The sequence below is a fragment of the Stigmatopora nigra genome, chromosome 1 (assembly GCF_051989575.1).
Source record: "Stigmatopora nigra isolate UIUO_SnigA chromosome 1, RoL_Snig_1.1, whole genome shotgun sequence".
In the NCBI taxonomy this organism is placed as follows: Eukaryota; Metazoa; Chordata; class Actinopteri; order Syngnathiformes; family Syngnathidae; genus Stigmatopora; species Stigmatopora nigra.
The window spans coordinates 18,869,871-18,880,801 of record NC_135508.1 but is presented as its reverse complement, the minus strand read 5'-3'; the positions used below and the strand labels follow the sequence as shown (position 1 = coordinate 18,880,801).

Genomic DNA, 10,931 nt, shown 5'->3' with positions numbered 1-10,931 from the left:
TAAAGTAAAATCCAAATGCGTGACAGTTGACTTTTGGTATAGAGCCAGATTCTTGATATATTTACACAAGTGAGTTTCCCAACTCTTAATCTTGTCAACGACCAGCATTTAGGTAGCCTTATAAAAATATAAAGGACACGTAAATAAATGAGACAATACTTTATAAAACTCGAATACCCGTATTAAACGATTTAAGGCAGTCTATTCATTGAACTACTTCAAAAGAAACGCATCATTGTGCCTCTGACCATCATATTACAAACAATTCATCGAATCAGAAAATGATAAAAATATGAAATAAAAACATACTCTTTCCTCAGTCACCTGGGCACAGATTGTTTCTTTTCTCTACTTTATATCATATTTATTATTATTATTCTTGCCAGCACAACTACTCATCCAATTATTTTGACAATTTCACACAATTCATTGTATTTGCCGCTAGAGGGCACCATTTGACACGAAAAGCATTGATTCAATCATTGAGACTTCACCGGCGGAGGACATTCTCTTTTCGCTTTTGAATTGGTTTTGCAATTTATTGGACCTTTACACTTAAGATTTCAACAGGACCTCAGTTCGGATCATTCACACGATATCTTGAACGTGACAGTCCCACCTAGACAGACAGTGGGCTGCAAAACGCCTGAAATCGGAGAAAGGGGAGGTGTGTTGGCGCATGCGTAGAATCCCCACAGGCGCTCACTTCTCTCGCTTTTTGTGTGGAATCAAGACGGTGACGTCACGGGCTCGTCCCCGGTGCTCCGAGTTAGACATTTAGCATCCACTCGTGCGGTTTGCACGTTTGAGGAGACACTTGTGCAGCTACGGGGACGGCGTGCGTCCTTTAATTGGGCGAATTGGCGTTTTTACCTCTCAATCGCTTTGCGGAATCCTGTGATTGCGGAGCCGGCGTGCTCGCGTGTTTGCGCGAGGGGGAGCAGGGGGTTGTGGGGGCATGGTGGTGAGGAGCCACACTGTGCATCATGCTCCAATGCTGAGCGTCCTTTTCCAGTATTTGCAGTATTTCTTCTTCATGACAGTGCTGCTGCAGCGCTTCGTTTAGACACAGTGGTGTCTCCTGCTCTTTATTCCTTCCCCCGAGGAAGAAAAGGAAAAGGTGTGTTGGCCGAAGGTGTACAACTCAAATCAACGCGCCCGGATCTTCACAGCCGGGGTTCGGATGAGGTGCTCGATCGGACGACTTTGGTCTTAGAGATCCGGCCAAGTCTCGCACCCCGATCCCTCCCTCGATCGCTGCTCCTTTCCCCAGTAACAGTGCCGCTGGGGGGCATTGCTTAGGAGATGGCGATGAGCTGGCTTTATTTGGGATTTCTACTCAGCCTGGGGGTCATCTCTCCTAACGGTGCGGCCGAAGGTAAGACGCTCGCCCGCCTGTTGGCTCCTTCAGCATTAAACTAAAACACTCCATTGAGATCACATACTGAAGCACCCCCAGTCTAAATGCAGGCCTGTATAGAACACACATACTCACACAAAGCCACAACAACACAGCTGCGATCATTTCATTCATCACTGAAAGTGGCGCACAAAGCAGGCATTTGGCCTAGATCGGATTTTACTTAAGGGCCTACCTTGCAAGCCAAATCACAACGTCAGGTCATTGACCGTTTAACAATGAGTCATCAAACGGACAGGTAATGGAAGACAACCGACATGTCATCGTTCTGTGCGGTTTGTCAATTTAATCCTGTGATTATTTACAGAAAAAAACCCAAACCGTAACCCCATCAAGCACAGTCAATGACAGCTAGTGAGTTCAATGTGCACTATAGAAAGAGTTAATCTAGCCACACTGTGTGCTCATTATCAAGGATTGGTCACACTACACCTCAATATTTCCTTAAAACAATGATCGTGGACTGTCCTTGATTCACCTAACAAGATCTTAACATCAACGACCTGCCGTGCTTCCCAATATGACAATATATAAAACGGTTTGGACCAGTTGCTCTTTATGTTAACTTAACCCTTTTTGGTCAATCAAAAAAGACGCGCATATGTGGCCATCACATTTTGGCTCATGTCGGATACAATTTTAACACATTCATGTCCACATATGTAGACTTGACGTCTCAATTGAATTATATTCAACACTGCTTATCCTTGTCAGTGCTGCAGGGTGCTGGAGTTTATCCTATCATAGCTGACTTCTTTGACTGGTCACCTGTCACTCTTAGGGCAATTGAATTATATTATTTTGTTCCATTAGATTAATAAATATTAAAAAAAAAACGTAATGTTTTAAAAAAAGAAATAATTAATGCAAATAAAAGCAAATCAATTTGAAACAATCTCTGTTTATGGCCCTGAATAACACTCTAAAGTTTAATTTCATTTCCTGAAACGCTTTATCCTTACTAGGGTAGTGCACAGGTGGACCGGACGTGGGTTTAAACCTAGGACCCCAGAGCTGTGAGGTCGACGTCCTAACCACTCAAGCTGCCGGCCGGGCTGCCCCTACTTTAAAGTTGATTATAAAAATGCATTAAAACAAATACCATTTTTAAACATTACTTTAAAAAAATAAACAAGCATCCTAAATAGATAAAAAGAATACATGCAGGATTTTCTTGTTTATTCATTTATGTAATTTTCTTTTTATAAACGTATTTATTTACTTATTTTTTTAATATAAATAAGAGAATACTTACTAGTGCCTTAGAAAATGTTAGTAATTTGGTTGGAAACAAAGAATATGTTTCATCAAGAAGAATCACCTTTTTGTATTCATTCATAATGTGGTGCATATAGCAAATTTCCCATTGCTGTGTTATCACTTGTCAGATAGTATATATAAATATATAAATATATATATAAACTAAATTCTGTTTCACGGGTAGGTTTTTCCTACTATAAGCAATAGCTAGGGTTACGAAAGTCAACAAGCTCCTCCCATCTTCTCCATCAGTATGTAACATCTGGGCACAGGGAGACCATTAATCCAACTTAGATGTGAGTGCTGAGAGGGGGAGGGAACAGCTGAAAAGCGAAATAAACCTCAGCTGGAGGCGTTTTTCAAAATGGACAGGAGGTTACGTCACCCAAGGAGCAGGAGGCTGGAAATAATATGGATGTTTTATATTTGAAGGGTCAATGTTTTCCTCCGAGTTTGAGATTGAAATCTAAACAGCAAAGTGAACCAGTCCGAAAGATAAACCAGAGGGGCCGCAAGCTGTATTTTATGAATGAGAAGGGATTAACTAGAGGAAGGTCAAAAAGTCATTGCAGTTCAATGGCAAGCAGACATCCGTTATTTTTGTCCCTATCATGGTAGTAACATTTGTGTTTTTCAAGCACACTTTGACCAGAAAAGTACTTAAAGACAGACATCGGTTGGCCGTGTGTTATTGTTAAAAGAAATGCTTCAAACGATGAGATGCCTTCTTTACTCAGTAATCCAGTCTGTGTAAATTGTGGACAAACAAGACAACTGTAGACTTTTACTGCACAGACTATACAACAGCTTCCCCTCATGTGGTGGAGGTAGTTAAATGTATTTCTAACACACTTCAATTTAATTGTGTCAAAACAAAACTGCACTGTGTTGTCTTTGCGGCGGCATCACTTGTGGCCATGTCACTGCTGTGGTTCATGTTACAAAGTGAGCTTTTGAGAATGTCTGCCTCTGGGTTTGTTCACGAAACTTCCTGCGATTGATGAGGTTGAGATGTGGTTTGCATTGGAGCTCATTTTAAGACTGCATTGAGCCATTTGTGTCATATTTGTATCCCAGTTGAAAGTGTTAAATCAGGGTTTTCTTCTAAGAACTAAATACAAACATTGGACTTTCATATTAGTGACCCTTGTGGGATTTAAGAACATGACAATACCTATGGTGAAAATTATGAATGTGGATCATCGGCTATAAAGATTTTTTTACTTGAACCTTTAAATAGGACTTGCCCTTTGATTCCCTATAAAATTGATGTCTTGGACATTTGCCGGTTGTGCATTTTCAAATGCTTATTTAGCAAAAAGTAAGAAAACAGATACAATTAGCACATTCCCTTTTTAAAAATCATCCAACTGCATCTTCTCATTTTCTGGCACCTAGTCCTCAGCACCACCTTTTTAGTCATTGATTTGGCGCCATTGATGAAAGTACACGCCCATTTTGTTTCAAATGGCATTGGTTCGCAGTGATGACCATGTTTTAGTACCATTTACAGCAATGGTTGTCCAATCCATCTGAACATGGTGGAGACTGGCAGTAATCATTGACATTTCTCGAATGGTAGGACATCCATAAGGGTAAATTGCAGCAAATGAGTTCAGGCTAAATATAAAAAAATCCTATAAACTATACTAGAACATGTGAAGAAAAAAACATGTGGTTAAAGTAGCCTGCTTCTACCCCTTCACTTCCTTCAAGCGTGACCATAAAGCAGATTAGAATCATGTTCCTAACATATTATAAGTGTGAGAGGCTCCAGATGAAAGAGTGTTTGTTGTTTCCCAATGGCAGGCAGGGGTGGGGTCTAATTGGTGTTTTCTGCTTGCCACGTAAGTGTTTTAAAAAGGAGGAAAAAAGTCTTCCATAACCATGTAGTGATTGTTTCATGACCAGCTTGGTAGTCCTTTTGTCAACTCAAGAGTTATATCATTAGACTGCTGGTGTGTAATGTGCATTTAGTGACATTAGATTAGTATCATACCTCTTGAATGCCACACAGTCAGTACACAGTGTTGTTGAAAAGTAGCTGGCGGCTGTAAAGTTTTCTTAACACCTGGAGCAGCTGTGAGTGCTGCTTTGTAACTGCACATAACTAGTCGTGAACTCCTCACCCGAGCCCTGGAGCTGACCACCCAGAGTTTTGTTTAGTGCCGTAAAGGTTTAGATGGCTGGGAGCCCTGGTGCTTTTAACACCTGATCAGAGAAGGTCAAATCTGGTGAGATGCCGGTCAAGTCTCACGCTCCTTCAAGTTACAGGCATTGTGCGTAGTCAATGGAGCAAAGAAAATAACTCTAATCTATAGTTACCACTGTAATTGTGTTGATTAAAACCAAGTGATTTTTGTGAGGTTGGATGAAAATATTTATGTAGCACTGATGTGGTTTGACTCATTTAACATTTAGAAAGCTCGTCATTGGCTTTATCCGCAGTGAGTTGAATAATTCGTCACATTGATCTTCATATTCTTCTCAACTGCTATGCGTATTGAAACTATAACCTCTGCTTTGGTTTTCCATAATACATCCCAGAGGCCTTGACTGTGCTACATCTGAATTATTAATGCAACACACAAATTCAGGAATAACAACTTCCATCTGCCCTCTTCTTCCCCACGCACTTCCTGATAATGCAAATTGTTTAGCCTTGGGAAGGCTTTACATTTGACCTGTGTGTGTGTGTGTGTGTGTGTGTGTGTGTGCGCGTATGGTCTAATTGCACTTCTAATAAAGTATTTCCTGAAAGGGGAAAAAGAAAAGATATCTGTTCTGATTTCAGTGATGCAGTTACCTGTCACTACAATCATTCCTCTGGGGAGATCCGTGCCTTTTCTTCTCTGGCTGTGATTTTTTTTTTTTTGTAGCATCAGCAACTTTAAACAGCAGTGCGATAAACACATCTCAATAATATTGTGGACCCCAGAAATGAGCCAGGCTAATATTATTGTTGACTACTTGATGGACCTGAAGAATGTTGATAAAGGACTTACTTTAGCTTTTGTTTTCCACCAGAATCCACTCTGGGAATGTTTAGGCAGCATACTGTGCTGAGAACACCTGGGCTTTGGAAGGCTGAGAATTAATCCTTGTATTTGCTCACACAAAGAAGAAAATCTCCAGAAGCACAAGTGTAATGTAAACTATTACACATTGGGCTTGATTAGAACACATCTACTATGATACACTGGCAAACATGGATGATATTTCTTTCAATGAGCACTGCATTGGTACTGTGGTGCTTTGAAAAACACTTTTTTTCTTCAATAAATTAACCAAGTAGATACTGTGCAAAAGTTTTAACTGCCCATGTCCGTTCATTTTAGGAAGGAAATATATTTTGACTTGTGATTGTAGTCAAACTTGATCACACTCCTTTTAGAGATATGGTGAGAAGCTTGCATTTAGAGGACCCAGATGATGATGCTTGGGCATCTAATTAGGATGCCTCCTGGACCTCTTGGAGTGTTCCAGGCATGTCTCAATGGGACATGCTGGGGAAACTATGTCTCCCGGTTGGCCCTGTAATGCTTGGGATTTCTCCGGAAGACCTGGAAGAAGTGACTGGGGAGATGGAAGTCTGAACTTCCTTGTTGAAGACGCTGCCCGGCAAACCACCTTTTAGATAGTTATTGACGAAGATCTCAGTCTATAAAGTTCAATGAAAGAAAAGAAAATTACCTAAAATATTTCTTGGCTTAAAGCATGGGTGTGCAGGTTTTTGTTTTAACTGATCCACCACAGACAGTTTAACCAATGAGGTTTCTTCTGAAACCACTAGTATCTGGCGACAATCAACTGATAAGGCCTTTGTATCCTCTTCTTTGGTTAGAATGAGCAACAGTTTGGACACCCATGTCTTAAAATGACCTCTGTCTTTTTTTGTAATGTGTTTAGACTTTTTACTACAGTCCTACTTTATTTATCCTAATTTTGCCATTATAATAGTTATGTGCACTGGAAAGAAAAATAAATGGACAGTCAAATAGTGTATCTTTTGAAGTACAGTTTGGCTTACAGCTAATAGAGTAACTTTTTTTTATTAGAATTTGTTTTTGTTACTACAGTAACACTGCCTTTTGTTCCCGCACATGACATCAATTAGATGGTGCCAAAATGTCCATGCAGTCACTTGGTTGTGCAGTGATGGCCATATTGAGGGAGACAGATTGTGGGGAAATTGGGACAGTTTTGCACCGCAGCTGGTGCTGGTGACTAGAGACCTCCATCTTTTTGGATAACCATTGCATCCTGTTCTGTCCAACAGGCTTCCTTTCAGATTACAAGATTTTTTTTGGACATTTTTCCGCATGTATTCAAATCAACACCACTTGAGCTTCTGTCTCTCAAACGAAGACATTACTTTCTAAGTATCGGCTTTCCCCCCTGAAGACTCCCAGTATGGATGTAATTGTCAGAAAGGGACTTGTGGTACATTCATGCATTTGCTCGCTCGCTCGTGCTTAATGCTTTTTGCCATCAACAGCGCTTTGGGGCATTTCACTGTGCAATGTTTGGACAGCTCAATGCTCCACTGGCCCCAAATGACAAACTACAATGTGCGCGCCTTAGAGTCCGGCAGTTTACTCAGAATCCGGCCAAATCCCCCAGCTTGACCCATAAATGCATACCAGGAAGTCTCCTAGTGGTTCATACAAATTAATCCCGCAATACAATATTATAATCATAGTTTGTGCTGTCAAGGAATCAAATGGCTCAGGTCTTCAGCATTGTTTTCTCTTGTTTTTTTGTATATTGCCTACCCATAAGAGTAGTACTTGTCTGTGGTGGTCAGCATTTTAAATGTCTGGAAGTGCTTCAATTATGTATTTATTTTGCAATTATAATTGATTCTTTTGAAAATTCTCTGTATGGAAGCTCACAGTTGTGGCTAAGATCATTGGCAGCATGACTGCCATTAACTACTATTTATCAAATTGCTGCTTTAATTTTGGCATCTTGTGTCAAATGGCTAAATAACTTGATAGATATTAATGTAACAAGTGTTGTTAAAATTGCCCACTCCAGTTGGAATGGAATTATTATTATTACAATATACCAGAGGTAGGTTATTTTTAACATATCCTCTTAAACATTTATGAAATTGCATTAAACTGTCTGTTTATAATGAATTGTTTAATTGAATTCTAAAAAATTGAAGGACGAAATAAATACCATTAACATTCGGACACCACCGTTTGTGGGAATTTCTAAGGCATACTTTATTGTATTGGTATATATAGACTGTAGGTGATCGTTTTCCTAAAAAGTTTTAGGATTATAGAGCCTTGTGTTTATTTCGGAGAAATATATGGGCAGAGCACCTAATCCGTTGTATGCTCCCTATTTTTAATTTTTTGATTAACTGTTTTTTGCGGTGTCTAAACTGTCCAATATACTTGCAGTATGTAACTCAGGTCACCTTATGTAAGTGTTCCTGCTTTAGATTTTCAAATATAGTATGCTATGGGTTTTACTGATTACAGTTATTGAGTCATGATCTTTTCATTGCCATTTCTTGGTAAGACGCTTTTAATGCTGGTAATCTTCTCAAATTAATCCTTGTTTATTTGCTTTCGTGAACTCAGGTTACCTTTCATTTCCTATTGTTGGACTGGAATAGTTTCACATTGGAGCCTGAACAGAATCTTCAAACACTGACAGGGTTTTGGAAAGTTCCTTTGGAATATTAGGGAATTGCCGAGTAAATCAACAATTCACATCTCTGTGTGAAATTTTTTTGTGGTTTCAGAAGAACTATGCCAAGGTTGCCAGTTTTTTTCCCCTAGTCATGAACCCCTCCTTAGCCACAATGTCCAATCAGGCTTTAACGCTCTCTCCTCCGGCTGTGGGGAAAGCAATGAGAAAATTACAAGCCACAGTGTTATTTACAGTTTCATGCCCACTCTTGTGGAACAAAGGGTTTAGTACCGTCACTTTATAACTAACAATGCGAGGGAATGCCGTCACACGGCAACCTGTCAATGGGTTCAATGCTTTTACTCAATTGAGCTCAGGAGTCAGTCAGTTGACGTCAAGCAAGAGTGAGCAAATCTACCTCTTCTTTCTCAAGGGAGTGGCTGGAAAGGGGCGTGCCCTCCAAACAAATTCATTGTGTTCCGGATATTTTATCACAATCCCACTTATCATAAAGCATCAATTATTAATCCTTCGAGCTTCATAAAATGATGATGTAATGCTGTGATACATTTGGAAAGCCTGTTTTGGTTTTCATATTAACAAAACAACTAAGTTGCAGTGAAATGTCAACCTCTTTAGATGGATGTGATTGCAATGATACCCTAGCTTCGTGCTTTCTTGGGATTGATTTCCAATCCCATTAGGTGTCCCTTGCCCCCCAACACCTCTCTGCCTGCCAAGCACGTAGACCAGGCAAGTTATCCAGGGGTCTTCTCGCCTGCCGAGAATCACAATGAGGCGTTTGCTACTGTCCTTCCTTGCACACTCCCACAAAACAAATTCCAACCTGAAATGTGTCCATATATTACGTTTTCATAACATAATATTTAGTGTTTCAAATTCCTTTTCCTTTTTTTGCAACAAAATGGTTTCCTCAAGTTGGATGTTATCTATTAATTATCCATTAAAATAGTCGGTTAATACGCCTGGCATTAAATGCTGTATCATTGTGGCATGTGTCACCTTGAGTCCAAGTGCAAGGATTTAACCCCAATTACTGACGGGGACTTCTGTGATGTTGTCAGCCCCTAGGACTTTAAGCATGTCCATGAACAACCATTTCTTCTCTATCTTGGTGGAATGTACTCAAGCAGATGTGGAACTCTAAAAATCGATTTGCGGATAGGTGAGAATTGACTGAGATTGCTGAGGAAAGGGAGAGCCATCAAGTACAGGGTGACACAAGAACGTTAGACTTTTTGATTTGCATATTGGCAAACGTGAGCAAGTGACAGCACTGGGAGACCGTAACCTTGACCATGTAAATATTCCGCCCTTTTAGTAACTGTGGTGATTGATGCAATTCAGTTTCCCAGCTGAGATATTACAGCAGTCGGTGAGGAATCGCAACACCAGATTTCAAGAACACATTCCTCCAGAATGATGCCGTTAAGGTCATAATTATTTTTTAAATGAAATCTACACGTTGGAGTAATTATGCACTTGTAAAATAATCAGACAATCTTCTAGACTGTAAAATGTCTCAAGTGTATGGTGCATTCAGGTACCTACCGTAACCCACATCCCTAGTCATTAGAGTGGCTCACAATGTGTCAACGCTCGCTGCCTGCCTTGGTGTTCCTTCAACTTCACAGATAAGCTGGAAAGGGAATCACAAAGTCTTTCAAAGATCCACTTTCCTTTGCCAGTGGTTGCAACCATAAAGCATGTCAGCCATGTCAAACTGCTGTTGGATTATGAGTGTTACTATGGTGCTGTTTCTCAGTGGTACACCACAACCTTGACCAGAAATCACAGCTTGTATAGTTTTCACAGGTCACACCAGGTAGTGAGTAATTGTATTCTTAGTGTAAGCAAATACTCAGTGTCACTTTTGATTAAAAACTTGCTCCAGAGTTTAGAAGTTAGGTTTGAACATTGAACTGTCCAGCCGTATTTAAAACAACAAGAATGCGGAAGTATTCCAACGTAAATTTGTGGTGACTCTTTTCTTCCAGCTCCCAAAGCCGACGACCAAACTAGGACCTGCAGTCCTAAGCAGTTTGTGTGCAAGGACCAGGTGACCTGCATTTCCAAAGGCTGGCGCTGTGACGGGGAAAAGGATTGTCCTGATGGCTCTGATGAAGCCCCAGACATCTGTAAGTCAACAAAAGTCATTCTTTATACTGCATATCATAAACATCATTTATGCATATGAACAATAAACATTTAATTTCTTTATTTGTTAATTTGATTGGCCACTGCCAGCCAACCCATTTGCAAGTGTCCGTCTGACAGTGACAGTGACAGTGAACAAGTTAATCAGATATTGGTGTTTCTGTAGTATTAAAATTTATGAAACTACCCATTTGTGCCAATTCATTTCATATGGTTTGCATAAGTAGAGCTATTTGCCAGTTAGTTAAGTCAGTTTTTTCAACTCTAGCTAAATGGACTTAACAATAATTTAATGAACAATTTTTCTAGTGACACATTTGTGCAACATTTCAAAGTAGTCAAATAAAAACATCAATTAAATATATTATGAATACTGATATTACCAAATGAGTATTTAAAAAAAAGTAGTATCTAAATAAAA

At 39.8% G+C, this 10,931-nt stretch overlaps 1 protein-coding gene across 2 annotated transcripts in view; it reads left to right on the top strand.

Annotated features, from left to right (window-relative positions):
* The first annotated feature begins 706 nt into the window (after positions 1 to 706).
* Positions 707 to 10,931, top strand: part of LOC144197308 (low-density lipoprotein receptor-related protein 1-like) — a 69,736-nt gene continuing 59,511 nt past the window's right edge. The window contains exons 1-2 of one of the 2 annotated variants that reach the window (XM_077718009.1): positions 707 to 1,378; positions 10,351 to 10,491. In XM_077718009.1, coding sequence (XP_077574135.1) covers positions 1,306 to 1,378; positions 10,351 to 10,491 — 214 coding nt within the window. In that variant the 5' untranslated portion in view covers positions 707 to 1,305. The remainder of the gene's footprint in view (positions 1,379 to 10,350; positions 10,492 to 10,931) is intronic. The other variant, XM_077718010.1, reaches the window with a different exon arrangement.